The sequence below is a fragment of the Nilaparvata lugens genome, chromosome Y (assembly GCF_014356525.2).
Source record: "Nilaparvata lugens isolate BPH chromosome Y, ASM1435652v1, whole genome shotgun sequence".
NCBI classification, from domain to species: domain Eukaryota; kingdom Metazoa; phylum Arthropoda; class Insecta; order Hemiptera; family Delphacidae; genus Nilaparvata; species Nilaparvata lugens.
In genome coordinates this window covers 2,554,538-2,571,097 of record NC_052519.1, presented here as the reverse complement: position 1 = coordinate 2,571,097, position 16,560 = coordinate 2,554,538, and the positions used below count along the sequence as shown (strand labels likewise).

The 16,560-nt window shown below is 34.6% G+C and overlaps 1 protein-coding gene across 1 annotated transcript in view; it reads left to right on the top strand.

The window, feature by feature from the left end:
• The window catches only part of LOC120355180 (endoribonuclease Dicer-like), a 36,939-nt gene that overhangs the window by 3,380 nt on the left and 16,999 nt on the right, over nucleotides 1-16,560 (top strand). The window contains exons 3-7 of the mRNA XM_039443507.1: nucleotides 1,682-1,954; nucleotides 4,818-4,991; nucleotides 6,149-6,362; nucleotides 10,168-10,334; nucleotides 13,047-13,066. Coding sequence (XP_039299441.1) covers nucleotides 1,775-1,954; nucleotides 4,818-4,991; nucleotides 6,149-6,362; nucleotides 10,168-10,334; nucleotides 13,047-13,066 — 755 coding nt within the window. The 5' untranslated portion in view covers nucleotides 1,682-1,774. The remainder of the gene's footprint in view (nucleotides 1-1,681; nucleotides 1,955-4,817; nucleotides 4,992-6,148; nucleotides 6,363-10,167; nucleotides 10,335-13,046; nucleotides 13,067-16,560) is intronic.

Genomic DNA, 16,560 nt, shown 5'->3' with positions numbered 1-16,560 from the left:
GTGAACAAATAAAATCATTATTTATTTATTTATTTATTAATCGTTGTGCTTTTTATTTCTTCTCCAAAGTTAATCAGTTTATTTACACTATTCACACTCATTGTTGTCGCACTCTATTTGAGGTTGTATTGAGGCAATTCAACACTGAAGATCTGACAATGGTACCATGAGCATCGAAACTAACTTTTGTATACATAGAGCTATATCAGTTGAAAAAAATCATTTTTTTTTCTTCATCATGGAACAATTCTACAATATCTCTGACAATATTGTTTAATATTGTCCCACAGGTCCTGCCAACTTCTACAGGTGGGGCAGAATGGATTGCCTAGTTTCAAGCAATCGCTGAATCAAGCAAATAAAGTAAGGGTCGTTTGAGGAAAGAAAAAATATACTAACAAATTAATTTTATCCTCATATCTATAGTGAGGTCCACGTTATAATGGCAGTGGAGAAAGATAGGAGAACAACGTTGCCGATCCTCCGTCTTGTCAATGGATTCTATAGACGGTAGCTGATACAGGTTTATTGAAGTAATAATAACTGCTCATTTTAGTTTATATTTATATGGTGATACGTATAAATTGAGTTCTATTAACGTATCAAAATTGAGGAGTTTGATGGAAGAAGGGCCCATGTGCAAAAACCATGTTTTGAGAAATACGCTGTCAAAGATTTTAAAGTGATTTATAGGAAACTATTATCTTGTGTATCAGTTAGTATTCTAGTTAAATGGAACTTCAAAGTTCAATTTGTCTAGTAATTGTGCCACAATAACTCAGAATCACTTCCTACATTGTTCAATATTGGATAAAAAACATTACAAACAGAGGCCCTTCTTCCATCAAAGTGATTTTTCTAGGAAATGCTCCAAATGAAGTAGATCACAACTAAGATTTTACATTCTTATTTATTGATATGGAATAAACTTTGAATAACTTTTTAACTAAACTTTTAATATAAAAAAATATTTTCAAAGAAAAAAACAAACATTTCAACCTAATTAACCTACTTTCTCAAACAAAATAGCACCATCAAAATGGGTTTTCAGGAACTGAAATAGAGTGGGTCCACTAATATCAGAATAACTTTTGTAACGAAGAACAGTCCCAAATGTTGAGTAACCAATTTTCACGTATTTTTGACTTAATTTCATCATGTATTTTTCGCGAACACTCCGATTTACAACAATTATTATTATTCATTGCAAACGTGCATGCCTAAATACCATGTGTAGGAGTAGAGAGCCTATGTAACCTAGAAACCACGCTCAAATGCTTGTCACTGCCTTCTTAAAATTGTTGTCGCATCGTTCAGAAAAACATAGAGGTATGAAATTTTGTAGACATATAGAAAAAATGGCGGCGAATTCAAAAAACACTTTGACGGAAAAAGGGCCTAAAGTTCTTAGTGGCCTTTTTCCATCAAACTCCTCAATTGTGAAAGCTTACTTTGCGATACGTCACAAATGGTGAATACCACTGTCCATATCATGAATGTTATACTATGAAGTGGTGATTTCTTTGGCGGTAGTCCCACTGTGCTTTAATAAATAGTGACCTGGCTGGCTCAGCTTTCAGGTCGCAACTGATCAATTTCAGGGCCTCTGACATGACCTAACGACTGCTTTTTATGCAACTATGTGACATTTCAGCTGTATTGTATGCTTGTGATGTTCCAGAGCGATGCGTTTCCGAACGTGGAGCTGGCCAAGCGATCGGCGGCACTGAAGGCGTGCAAACTGCTCTACGACAGCCGCGAGCTGGACGACAAAATGCTGCCACGTGGCAAGACCTCGCAGCAGCTGGAGGACCGCGGTCTGTTTCCCTGCTGGAGGGACGAGGCCCCTCCTACTGAATCCGATGACTCGGCCGCCCTCGTGCGTGTGGGACCCGTCGTCAAGCGGCAGACGCTCGTCGGCACCAAAAAGTGCAAGTCCATCTACGACAAAAAGGTTGGTGACATTCGTTTCTGCTCACACTTGTGAAACTCACTATACAGTTGGGTTGGGTTGTTGTAAACTATATTTTTTCAATTCAATTCTTTATTGCCAAAATTTAACAATGTAACAAATCACATGTTAATAAATCAAACACTTATCACTTCTTCCTCTTCTTCTTCTTCTCTTCTTCTTCTTCTTCTTCTCTTCTTCTTCTTCTCCTTCTTCTTCTTCTTCTTCTTCTCTTCTTCTTCTTCTCTTCTTCTTCTTCTCCTTCTTCTTCTTCTTTCAACCGCTTTAATGTGTAATTCTTCCCTTATGCGGTCATTTCTCACTCTCGTCTTGTTTTCCCAACTATTCTTCGGAGACATTTCATTTGGACTGCATTTATTTGGCTTTTCTCATTTCTACTGACTGTCCAACTTTCACTTCCATACAATAGGATGGGCTCAATGATTGAAGCATAAACTTTTGATTTTACTCTCCTACTCACCTCAGCCTCTCCAAAAATCAAAACAAATTTATTCTCACAATTTACAAATAATACAGTACAGTTACAGTACATTTATATGTACCCTTACGTTATGAGAGACTCACATGTAGGCTTAAGCCTGTGTTTGTGAGGGCCTGGCGTAATTCGCTGAATTTAAAAATCGATAAACTAAATTATGAAAATTGATATCATATTAAACTAAATTGAGAAAAATAAAGATTTAAAAAAATGATATGAGGAAATGTTGATATTATAGGAAGAAAACAAATAATTGGCTGCAGAAACAGCCAGTTATAATTAATGACTAAAAGTTAGTAAAACTAAAAGGTAGATAGCAATGCAATTAAATACCAAGTTATAAAGAATTTTCCAAACTTAAAATGAAAGATGGTGATGACGATGGACAATCCAATCAAAAACATGTAATACTATAACAGTAAACTACACTGGCTACAAAAAAAATTATAATACTAATAATAAGCACTATGGGACTTGGATTTCGAAGGACCATAGACAAGATCACCAAGTTCCACATTCCCTACCTATATACAGAGAGAAGCACGCGTTCAGACTCCTCTTGGTCACTTATAATTAACCACTTTTCAACAAGTCGCTTATACTGGCCTGATCTGTAATTTTGAAAAGTTTTAAGATAGTCATGTATGTTTCTAAGTATTATGTGTGACAGGTACTGAATATTAGTTGTTGAATATGTTTTATTTAATCTAATCTTGGAGTCTGTATATTGTTTATATGTGATGCTTCTACTGAGTGAATAGTATGCCTGCATAGCTTTTTGAGTCCTTTGTCCAACTTAAAACACTTATCACAAGAAAATAAAATATTAGTTCAATAAAAATAGACATTGCTCTATTGACAGAGGACATAGGTCATTGACATAGAGTAATTCATGCACAAAATCATTAATAATAATGTTTCCTGTGGATGATTGAATCATTTATTGAAATATTTATGCTGAACTATTGCCTTTTTCTCGCAAAAACGAGTAACGCTACGTATCTTGGCGGTAGACTCAAGTGAGGCGGTAATGTTTCTGGCTCTATAACTCCATAACTCGTTTGTTGGGAATGTTAAACTGTTAAGCTCTGTGAAAATCGCCCCCCTACCGCCTATCTGTCTCTTATAGTATGTGATCAGAGGTTGAAAAAAATGACCTTCGTAGATCACTGTAATTATGAAGGGCACAGGAGAAAAACGATCAGTCACAAAATCTTTTTTCTTCTTCTTCTTTTTCTCCTTCTCCTTTTAAGCTGAGAATATTGTTCGTTTTTCCCCTGTGCCCTTCATTGACCGAAGCAAAGCTGAGGTCTTAGTTTCGACTCGATCGACTTTTGTCTGTTTGTTTGTTTGTACCGCAGTTATTGTTCGATTTGGATGAAATTTGGTATACAAGTTCTTTGAAACAAGGCGCAGAAACATATGTGTAATGATTTTTGATAAGACCTCCGGTTTTAATATAAATTGTGCCGCTCCAAAATGTGCTGTATTGAATGAATGGTATCTTTGGAATGCTATCGATAGAGGACAAGAGCTGTCAGCGGTAAACCTTGAAACGTCTGAGCCGCTCCAAATCATACTGTATTTATCAATTGAAGAAAACTTCTCACTTGATTGACCCATTTCTTCCCTTTTCAACACGATATCTCCCTGTTTCATAGATGAATAGTTTCTAGACCTACCGAACCGGCCGGAGACATCACAGCTTAATTAGTTAGCTCTTGTTTTCGTTTTAGTATGAGATCGGAAACCGACTTGTGAGCATAAACATTCTGCATAGGCATAACAAGCCGCCATAACATTGAATCCACTTTTCATGAAATACATTATTAGCAACCTCCTGTCATTGTCACCAACAAACCCATCTTATTTAGAATCATTTTCCGTCTCACTATCGTCTGTGAGACGATTCATCGTCTAAATTGTCTACTGCATATTCCATTTTCCTATCAGTTGACCACAATATGAAGGTACGTCCTTGAGAGACATTTATAAGTCCGGTGTCCCTGAAAACTATGTCTCCAGCACTTTCAATGGAGAAAATAATAGATGACATGGATAAATCTTCTCAATATACTGTACTTTCTTAATGGCCCTTCTCATTAGTTTGAAAGTTGTAGGCTATTCATGAGCGAGGTCTGCTGTTCGCAGAACTACTAGTATCTAAAGAAGAATGAACCCAATTCCGAGCACTGCAAGCATTGTGTCACACGAATCCTATGCAAACTGGTGAAGCTCTTTTCAGTGAATAACAATTAAACATTCTTCCAAGTTAAAACAAAAAATTCATTATGATTCCTTTCCTTCCCGTAAATAGCGTTTATTTAAAATTCGTGTATTCTTATGTTATTTTCATTTTTGTTTCAGTTTCCAGAATGTATGTGTGAATGCCGTCCAATGCCTGGTGAGAAGGTCTACATGCACATTATAAAAATGAAGCCCGTGTACAGTGAACCAAAAGGCAACCGAAAAAAGGCTTTCTATGAGCTTCTGAAGTCTGATTCCGAATTTGCAATTTTGACCACCAAAAAGTGGCCTATGGTATGTAATACAAAAATAGTTTCAATGTATGTCCATTTGATTGATTGAGATTGTAGTTGATATGAACTTTGAATTTTAATTTTATTCTTGAGAATGCTGCTCTAGCGTCAGCGTCCACTAGCTACCATGGGAAAGTGAAATTGGAAATTTCATGTACATATTTGCGTTCCGGACATTTCAAATTCCATGTTATCGTAGTAGCTAGTATCCGCCTGTGTGCAGTCTCCTTTTTAACGTTTGGTAGCCTACTCAAATTGAATAAAAATTGATAATACCGGGTGATTTAAAAAGCACTTTACAACTTTGAAAATTCATATAAATCTTATTGGACAAGGTACAGTGCTGGTTTTGGTGTTGTTTTGAAGGAAAACACTCCAAGTTTTGACTCGCGTAGTCCGCTAGTGCCTGGACGCGCCGCACAAGCGCTAGCGGCAGTTACGTCAATGATGGCTGCCTTCAATGTACCTGAGCGTGATAGCTGTATTTTTTGGTTTGAAAAACGGCATAGTGTACCTTGATATGTTTCAAAAATTTTTGATACCACAGATAGATGAGGATGATCGAGAACGAAATGTTTTCTTTTTGCAAGATAGCGCACCACCATACTATCTGACTGACGTCCGGGATTTTCTTGATGACCGCTTTCCAAATCAGTGGATTGGCCGTAATGCGCCAATTGCATGGCCCCCTCGTTCCCCAGACTAACACCGTTGGATTTTCATAAAAGATATGGTGTATGTACCTCCTTTACCAGCCACTCTATCTGAACTTAGAGCAAGGATTTGCGCTACTGTTGAGCAAGTTACACCTGAAATCCTAATGCGAGTCTGGAAAGAAATCGACTGTCAATGGGATGTATGCAGGATAACCAACGGAAGTCATATAGAAATTTTTAGTTTAAGGTTAAAAAAGTTGAAGTGTTTTCCTTTAAAACAACACCAAAACTAGCTCTGTACCTTGTTTAATAAGATTTATATGAAATTTCAAGGTTGTAAAGTTCTTTTTGAATCAACTGGTATAAACTTCGTTTTTGTGAAAAAATGGATTGATGGTTTAAATTTGTGACTTCATAATCTTATAGTCGCCGTCACGAGTTTTTTCATTATTCACTCTCATTGATATTTTTGTTTAATCAATTTTTCTTTTCATTTTTGCAGCTTTTGAAGTTCCCGTTGTTTATAACAATGGGTGAAATAGAAGTGGAGGTAATAGTCAATCAAGCGTGTCAGACGCTTTCAGAGAAAGAAATTGACGAAATTTTCAACTTCCATTGCATAATTTTCTCGGATGTCTTGCAGTGCATAAATATGTTCATGTTCAGAGATTATGAAAACAAAGAACACTCCTATCTGCTGGCTCCCATAAAATTAGGTAGGAAAACATTCATAACTAAGTGAAATTCTGTAAACAGTATTTTCTTAATTTGAACTTTTTGAAATTTAGGTGAGAAACTCGCTGGAGATGAACGTATAATTTTATTAGTGAAAATGTGTTCATGATTTTTCCTCATAAAAATTTTCTCACAATTAGGGCTGTTCGGTTCTCCTTTTTATTTTTATTTAAATTGGATAATCTTTTTCAATATAATTGTTAAGATCAATATAAGAGTGAGAAAAAGTGGTAACTGAATTTTTTAAGTGGTCTAATAAGCGAGTTATGGGTTACTCTGTTGTATATCCATACTTTTTCACTATTAAAATTAAACTTGAATTTTAAAAAACTTTTGAAGTGAAAATGCACTTACTTTTTGTATAGTGACGATCGTTTCGACCTGTTGTTGGTCATCATCAGACTGTGGGAATTCACTCAGATGACAAGGCTATGTGTGGTAAGGGATGAAGGTGGTGGAATAGGTTGTGGTGGGGGTTGGGTTGGTGGATATTTAGTGTGGCGGTATTTTTGAACTTTGGATTATTTTGTCAAAGAGTGTGTGGGAAGAGAAATTTATTTGATCATTTAGGAGACTGTTGGGAAACTGTTTTGTGTGGTTGTAGATTTCGTATTGTTCTAATACATTGAGTTTTCTGCTTTTTTGAGAGATATGGAGGATTTCAAGATTGGTGGCGATGTCTGTGTATGTGTGGTTTGTGGATATAATATGGTCAGCAAAGTTTGAGTGGCTATGTGGTTTATTAATGGCTCTGATGTGCTCTTTGTATCTTGTTTGAAAGTCACGTCCAGTCTGTCCGATATACAGTTTACTACAATCATTACATTTTAATTTGTAGATGCCTGGTTGCTCAAATCTCTGTTTGTTTGTTTGATAATTTTGAAAATGTTTCCTCAGTGAATTTGTTGTTTTAAAGGCAATTCTGTATTTGAGTTTTTTAAAAGATGATGCTACTTTCTGTGATTTTTTGTTGTAGTATGTGAGTGTGATGAATTTTTGGTCATTTTCCATATTATTTTTGGTTGATGATTTTGTTCTTATTTTGTGGAGTAGGTTGTCAACTAGAGTGGATGAGTATCCATTTTGTTGGGCAATGAATTTGATCGTGTTGAGCTCTTGGTTGTAATCAAATTGTGTCATGGGGATATTCAATAGTCTGTTGATCATATGGTGGAAAGCTGCATGTTTATGTTGGGTTGGGTGGTTGGAGGTATTGTGAATTACTGTGTCAGTTGTGGTAGGTTTCCTGTATATTTTAAATGTTTTGAAAGTATGATTTTGTTTAAATATGGTGATGTCCAAGAAATTGATTGTATTATTGTTTTCCAGTTCTATGGTGAAGTGCAAGTTTGGGTGTATTTTGTTCAGTTTGGAGTGAAATATTTCAGTTTGTCTGGTGTTTCCTTTGTATAGAATGAAAATATGGGTTTTGAGTTATGGGTTGTTGAATACTAAAATCCGGTTTCTTTCCAGATAATTCATAATCGGTTTCGAATTTTCCATTAGAGTTTTTTTTAATACATTCAGTATATCATTGGCATTGTTCTAATATGCGTTTTTTCGCGATTACTGTCAAAATAAACAAGTTATCGAATTTACAGAAAATGTTACTTTTCTATTTATGAACAATATGGAGAAGAAAATGTTTTAGTTTGGAAAGATACTTTTTTTGAATTTTTAAGAGAAGTTCTAATAATATAGTCGAAACCGTTTATGATCTGGAAAGAAAACGGAATCTGGAAAGTTAGCACTTCAACAACCCATAACTCGCCTATTAGACCACTTAAAAATTTCAGTTGCCACTTTTTCTCACTCTTATAATGATCTTAACACTTATATTGAAAAAGATACAGCCGTAACTAATTATAGACCAGTTTGATAATAATGAAGTTGACTCACATGTTTGAGCTTTGTTTCCAACCGTTCGAACTTATTAATCTTGCCTTCTATCTTATAGTCTTTCGATTGTTCATCAATAGGCTCCAATCGTTCTTTTTAACAAATGTCTTGGAAAATGGTATAACATTTTTGGTTTGAAATGCATTTTTTCCAAACATAATATTGTTCTTCAATGTCTCTTTTCTAGTAGAATCTATAATATAATGAAGGAAAGAATTGGCTTACACACATACGGGATATGAAATTTATGAATGACGAATCATCACGTTTGAAATACTGGACTTATTAACTTGAAATTTTGCATATAGATTCTTTATTTACCGAGGTTGATTATAAGCTCATTTTTAAATTCTTCAAAATACGTCAGGTTTTTAATTACTAGACCCTTGCAGAGCACGGGTTATCTGCTAGTCTTATATTAATTTCTTTCTTGTATAATATCTGACGACGAATGACGAATCATCACGTTTGAAATACTGGACTAATTAACTTGAAATTTTGCATATAGATTCTTAATTTACCGAGTTTGGTTATAAGCCTATTCTAAAATTCTTCAAAATACATCAAGTTTTTAATTATTAGACCCTTGCAGAGCACGGGTTACCAGCTAGTCTTATATGTTAATCTCTTTCTTGTATAATATCTGACGACGAATGACGAATCATCACGTTTGGAATACTGGACTAATTAACTTGAAATTTTGCATATAGATTCTTAATTTACCGAGGTTGGTTATAAGCCTATTCTAAAATTCTTCAAAATACGTCAAGTTTTTAATTTTTTTTTTTTTCAATTCAATTCTTTTTATTTGCCATCAATACAATTTACAATAAATTATTCAAGAAATTCATAGAAATAAAAATAAAACATAGCTTACAATCAAAACAAAAATTATAAATTAAATATATTTAAATCAAAATCTATTCATTAAGGCAACACCCAGCAAGGAAAATCCTGTCCGCTGGGCGTGAGCATCAGTTCAATATTATATATCAAATATTATTTTATTATTATAAATAAAAATAAATATGGCAAAATTTTAGAATCACGTAAGTAAACAAAAAAAAAAAAAAAAAAAATTAAAAACTTGACGTATTTTGAAGAATTTTAGAATAGCTTATACCAACCTCGGTAAATTAAGAATCTATATGCAAAATTTCAAGTTAATTATTAGATCCTTGCAGAGCACGGGTTACCAGCTAGTCTTATATGTTAATCTTTCTTGTATAATATCTGACGACGAATGACGAATCATCACGTTGGAATACTGGACTAATTAACTTGAAATTTTGCATATAGATTCTTAATTTACCGAGGTTGGTTATAAGCCTATTCTAAAATTCTTCAAAAACGTCAAGTTTTTAATTATAGATCCTTGCAGAGCACGGGTTACCAGCTATCTTATATGTTAATCTCTTTCTTGTATAATATCTGACGACGAATGACGAATCATCACGTTTGGAATACTGGACTAATTAAATTGAAATTTTGCATATAGATTCTTAATTTACCGAGGTTGGTTATAAGCCTATTCTAAAATTCTTCAAAAACGTCAAGTTTTTAATTATTAGATCCTTGCAGAGCACGGGTTACCAGCTAGTCTTATATGTTAATCTCTTTCTTGTATAATATCTGACGACGAATGACGAATCATCACGTTTGGAATACTGGACTAATTAACTTGAAATTTTGCATATAGATTCTTAATTACCGAGGTTGGTTATAAGCCTATTCTAAAATTCTTCAAAATACGTCAAGTTTTTAATTATTAGACCCTTGCAGAGCACGGGTTACCTGCTAGTCTTATATGTTAATCTCTTTCTTGTATAATATCTTTTACTTGAACATCGCAATAATAATATATATTACTATCCTTGTCTAATCTAGAAAATGGAAGATCCGTCATCAATTGGAGTGTGATTCGCGATAATCAGGAATTCCCCGAAATCATCTCACCACCGGTTGAAGAAAGACAGAAAGACATTGTTGTCACCGAGGAAATTTATAAGAACTCTGTAGTAATACCTTGGTACAGAGGTTTTCTGCCCAGACAGGTGAATGAAAACAGCTATTTGACAAGAATAATGAGTAGAATACAAGAGCAGGGAATACATTTATTTTCCTAATTTAAATAGAGGTTAATTCTGCATAAAGTATAAGCATAGAGAAACAATAGCGTAAGTAGATATCCCATGGTATAGGGAATTTATGTCGCAACTTTTACTGTTATCTCAAGCCGATTACTGTCGACTATTGTCAATTTTTACTGTTTTGTTGGGGTGAAAGTGTATGAACGGTACAATTTGAGAGAATAACAGTGTCACACAGCTGCAAGGGAAAGAACTACGTGAACTATCGGCTTGGGATAACAGTAAAAGTTGCGACATAAACGCCCTATACCATGGGATATCTACTTATGCTATCGTTTCTCTATGGTATAAGGTAGTAGAAAGAATGACTATGATGATATTGATGGACCTATAGCTATAGAAGGTGTGTTCAGAAAGACGGGGTGCTCATAAGTGATATTTAGCGGAGTCGGCTCCTCAAGTGGTCACCCGTCCAACGGGAGAAACAGACGCACGTCTCTCAACTTATCTGAGCGATAAGATAACAAACATCACGACCACGGTTCCAGTCGCTTCCCTGAGTAGCCTTCAAATGAAATAGTATATTTTGCACCTAGAGCAGAAAATGAGATTTTTCCAGCTCGAAATCGGTTTTCAAGTCCGAGGCCGTAGGCCGAGGACTAGAAAAGATTGAGAGCTGGAAAAACATTTTTGCCCGTGGTGCGAACGATATTTTTCGCCACACTACAGGTATTGCTGACAAAATAAATAAAGAATACAAAATAAAGAATACTCGTTAAGCTATCGTACCTATCTCTTGATTTTAGTGGTAGAAGATTTGCAGTCAGGATTTCAGATTCTTTTAAAATTTCACTTGGAATACCACAGTCAACTTCAAGCATTTTTGAAAATTCGGAATGCAATAATCAACAATAAATAATTGAATAAGACTGGTTGCGAAGCGAATTAGTTTGATTCGAAACTGGAACTGAAATCATGGCGACTTCAGCTGTTGATGAAAGTGGACACTCGCCCGATCTAGCGGATGACTTATTAACTACTTCCATGAGCGGCTGGAAAGAGACAACTTTCTGGCCTAGACCGGAAAAGAAACCCTTTTCTGACGTCGTCTGCAAACAAGGTCTTTCAGATCTACGTAGGAACTGGAAAACAGCTGCTTTCTGTGCAGCGAAAAAAACATTTACGCGTAACTCACGCTTACGCGACTCAGGTCAAGAAAAAAACATTTACGCGTAACTCACGCTTACGCGACTCAGGTCGAGAAGAGACTCGACTCTAGTCGAGAGCATGTGTTTTCAAATGAGTGGTGTCGCAGAGACTAGAATCGACTTGTCTGAGTGTCACCATTTGGAAACACATGCTCTCGACTAGAGTCGAGTCTCTTCTCGACCTGAGTCGCGTATGTGTGAGTTGGGCCATAGGTGACCATTGAGATTAGCAAATTGAAAAGTAGAATAGGTTATCAAGATTGATAACTTTTTACCGGTGCATATCTCCTAAACGTTTCTAATAATTATAAAAAATATCTCATATATCTTTCTTAAATTATATTAGATATATTGCAACTTTTCATACAAATAAATATTAACTACTCTTAAAAATAATAATAATAATAATAACTCTTTAATAATAGCTCTTTGGGCGACCATCGGGTGAACTTGATATCTACGTCTTTTAATCTTTCGTTTACGAAGATAATAAGCTGCAATTAAACAATCTGTAAAGGCGTCCATTTTGTGAGTCGGAAAAACTGATGTATGGTCAGGATGGTGCATACGCACTGACGGTCGGTCGAGCTCTGAATGTGTAAAACTGATTCATCGATGCGTACGGTCAGGATGGTACATACGCACCGACGGTCGGTCGAGCTCTGTAGGTCCAGTACCCGTTAGCAATAAATTATTATACTCACGTGGATTCATATTGTTTGGAAGTTCAGTCATATCTTGAAGATATAATTGTGCAGATTTTGCATAAGGGAAATGTCCAGCGGAATGGAAAAATGGAATCATGAGTTCCAATGTCTTCAAATGAAGATCCCAATTTCCTTGTTTCTCAGCGCTAATAAAATCGAATAAAATATTTACCATGTGATAATACGTGATCCATAGTTTTGCTGTTTTTCCGCGACTTTCGAGCTGAGTGAATTTCTCTTTCATAATTTTTGTAAATTTTTAAAAATCTCGTGATTTGTAATGAAGTCAATATCCAATCTTGTTTCGTTATTTTCTCCACATTCGTGTAGCAATTGGTTTTCTTCAGTGTCAAAATCGGTCATTCTATAATCGTCGTTAAGATCTGCAAAGTCAGTATTCTCCGCTCGATTTCATGGAAAATAATGTCTGCAAGAGCCAACTGTATTAAATAGTGTGCACGTACTGCTCTAGCGTAAGCTTTGCCTTTCAACATAAGCTCAACTGAATTCTCTGCGTAACATGTTATCATCGCTTCTTTTAACCCGCTACCAGCCATATTGTGATCGAAGACACCCAAAAAAGATAAAATTGTGTGAAAGCCACCCAATCTTATTATAACTTTTACGCCTTGGAACTCAAGTGGCAAAGCTTCTAAAATGGCCCTAGCTTTGTAGTACAGAGGCTGGTCAAAAGTGATAATGCAGGTTTGCATACCGTTAGCTTTCGCTATTTCATAAGATTTACGCATACTTGTAAAAAGTGTATGAACATCGGATGGAGGTGAGTAAATAAATGGCAAATAATCGACAAGTGAAATTTCATATTCGTACTCACTTGTTAGATTTTCCATAAAACCATTCCAACCTTCAAAATTCATATTGTTGTTATACTTAGAAACATCCAAAATTTCTAATGTTGGTATTTTCAGAAAATTTCAATGTCAATTCTTTATTAAGAATTTTTAATTTTAAATGTTTGTAACCGTCCTTAATATAACAGATCTAGTTTCTAAGGGAATTTCAACTTTTTTAGCAACTTCTTCGGCCGTTGGTATTTTCCGCAAGCGTTCGATGGCTTCTCGAGGACGAACTTTTGATTTGGGTGTTATAATTAAAATACCTCCTAGGTTATGGAAAGTAGACTTTCCATCTAAAGTGTCGACATTAAGTCCGCGTTGTTATATACGAACTGTAAAAAAGCACCATCATCAATATTAAGTTGTGCTTGCATACTTACAGAAGTTTCGTAGCGCCTAACTTCGTTGTAAGAGCAAGAATGGCCTAAAGAATGGAATAAGTTAATCATTTTCTTGGAACCTATTGTTCGATGCAGAGTAATTCCTACAGCCAAGTGTAAGGGAGAATAAAATGATCTAGGTCGACAAGCAGCTACAATCGAATGAGCTATAGCAGTTACTTTTGTAAAATATTGGTCTTTAATGCTCTTCTTAGGCTTTTTACTGTCATAAATAATATCTTCCAGGAAATTAATTAATTCAATGGGAATATCTTCATTTATATTGGCAAAAGCTGATTCTACTGGTTGATAATGTGTAGGGCCATTTTTATATACTCTATTTTTATCGTCTATAAGGTCTCTAAGTATGTTTTTTGCAGCTTTTAGTATTTCCTCATTTTTTTCTTTTTCAGTTTTTTTTTTTTGTTCTTCATACCAGTGATCGTTCAAAATTGATCTCTTTTTTTATAAATTGTATTGTGCTTTTGCGACCTAGAATGCTGATAATTTCTATTTCACTCCCATACTTTTTTTTCAGCTTTGCAGCCATTGTTCTTCTATCGGGAATATTATAATTTTCTTCGATAAGCTCTTCTAGCTCCGTAAAAGTAAATTGAGAGTCCGGATTATTGTCCATGAAATCAAATATAATATTCATTGCAGCATCAACTGAGCTTCGGTCATGAACATCTTTTTTTTTACGTGAACATTGAGATGACAGATTTGACAAGCAGTCTCTATGATATTTTCCATTTAGTTCAGTTACTTTTTCAACTTTACTTAATCTTTCGTAAATGTCAGAAAAATATTGACTACCAACTTTTTCAATTTTGTCAAGTATTCTGTTACAATTTCATCATCTTGAACAATACGAAATGGCTTGAGATGCTTAGTGGCAATTTTCCTCTTTGTTGTTATTGACTCGCCACAAATGAAACACGCATTTTCCCAATCAAATATTAATTTAGCCTCACTCATAGAAGTCCTGGTTTTCTTCTTAGCAGGAGGAGGATTAGGACTGCATTCATTTTTCTGTTTTATGTAGGAATTTGTGTAAAATTCGTGGGTATACTTTCTTCTGCACTTATCATGAGCGTAAACACCTGCAGTGGTCGTATCAAATTCTTTGTAAAAATTATCTTCTCTTTGTAATGATTTTTCTTTAAAATTCGCAAGCTGCTTCTTCCAATTTTTACTACAGGGCTCTGAATATCTTCGTTACATTCAAAATATTGGCATATTAGGCATGATACTTCTCTGCCTTGTCCTTCACCTCCTGAATCATCCATATTTCCTGAAGAAAAAATGAGTTTGCAGAAAATAAAATTACAATTTACAAGTAAAATTTATAACATGCATAAAATTATCATTTATAAAACAAATTTTAAATTTTCTAAGCACAAGAAAAGCTTGTACACCCAATATACTGTTAATATACTGTTTAATTTTATGTATTGTAGTATGGCTTAGGCAGTTAAGTCATGTAGCAGAATACACATGAAAACCAAGTGGGTTCGAGCCTCCTTGAATATTTTTTTATTTATTTTTTTTATTTATAATTAAATTTGTAAATCAATAGTTAGTTAATATATTTCGTAAATTATGTACAAATTTTTATTTATTTATGAAAAATATTGTTTTTGTAGTACAATGAAAATTTTTTAGGAACACGTGGACAGTAATGTACATAAATGTGTATAATTTGAAAAAGCAAGTACAAATTGCTGAAAATCTTACCTTATTAAGGCTCTAATAATAAAAATGTAGAATTCTTCGAAATATTTAGTTGTTTTTTATTAAAAGAATAATTTTTAATGCAAGCACATACAATTTCATACACAACAGAGAACGACTTGAAACACAACTATTTTTATTATAATTACATAACCAAAACACGGTATTAACGAACCATGGTACAAAACCTTGAGTAAATTACCGCGTTTGAATTTTTTTGTACCCTACTGCGCAAGTATCCAACAACAATAGAAATCCAGACTCCTCTCTAGCGAACACGTTCTATGATCGGCATCATAGCAGGGCGCCGAAGATAAAATACTTGTTTTTTTATAACGAAAGAGAAGTAAAAACAAAATTTTTATGTTGAAAATTTATTTATAAAAAATTACTTGTCGTTAGTATTTTTGTTTTTCAATACAAGACTTCTCAGCTTAAAATTTATGGACAAAATTGGAGCAATTAAAATTTAATTTAGGGCTAAAAATGGCCATGTTATAAGATACGCGGGTCCTACACGGGGAAAAAAAGTTTCGGAAAACTCGTGGAAATGGCGGCAAACATATGTGTAATTTTGTTGTATACTGAATACATTCCCCACTCTTATTTTCTCTGGAAAACTGTAACATTCGTTGAAAACATGCACGTTTCGAATTACATAAAATTGTCTGGATCAAAAAGTGTACTTAGCAAGTACATCAAAATTTGTGTGAGTATTAAAAAAAAGGTCCTTACAATTTTTTGTGTACAAATTTCCATTTCTGAGAAAATTGGGGGTAAAGAGTGAAAAATGAGAGTTGTCAGTGACAGCGCCATCTTTGATGAACTGCATGAACTGCAACTATTTTCCAATAGCCGCAAAAAAAAAGCTGATTTTTTTCCAGTTTCAATTAGCTTTCTTTTAAGCCATTAAACTTCATTTTCTGACGTGTACTTTTCGATTTATTAAGAGAAAACCGTGGATTTGAGGGGTGAAAATTCAAATTTTCAAACCGCTGTAACTCCAAGGGAAAGCATTTTCAGGAAAAGTCGTAAGGAAGTTTTTTTCTTCAAATAATATGTAAAATACGATTCCGTTATTTTTTTTATTTTCCGGTTATGGCTTACGGGGGGGGTTACCGCCCCACGGGGGGGAGAGTCCCCACCCTTAAAATATATAGCGAATACTTAAAACATACTAACAAAACATTTTAACTACAAAAAGTTTTAAATAAACCTGAGAAAATTTTATGCAAGGCCTAAAGCTTCAGGTGCTATACTAATACTATTCGCGACGATCTGAGCATAGACCGCATTCATCCGTT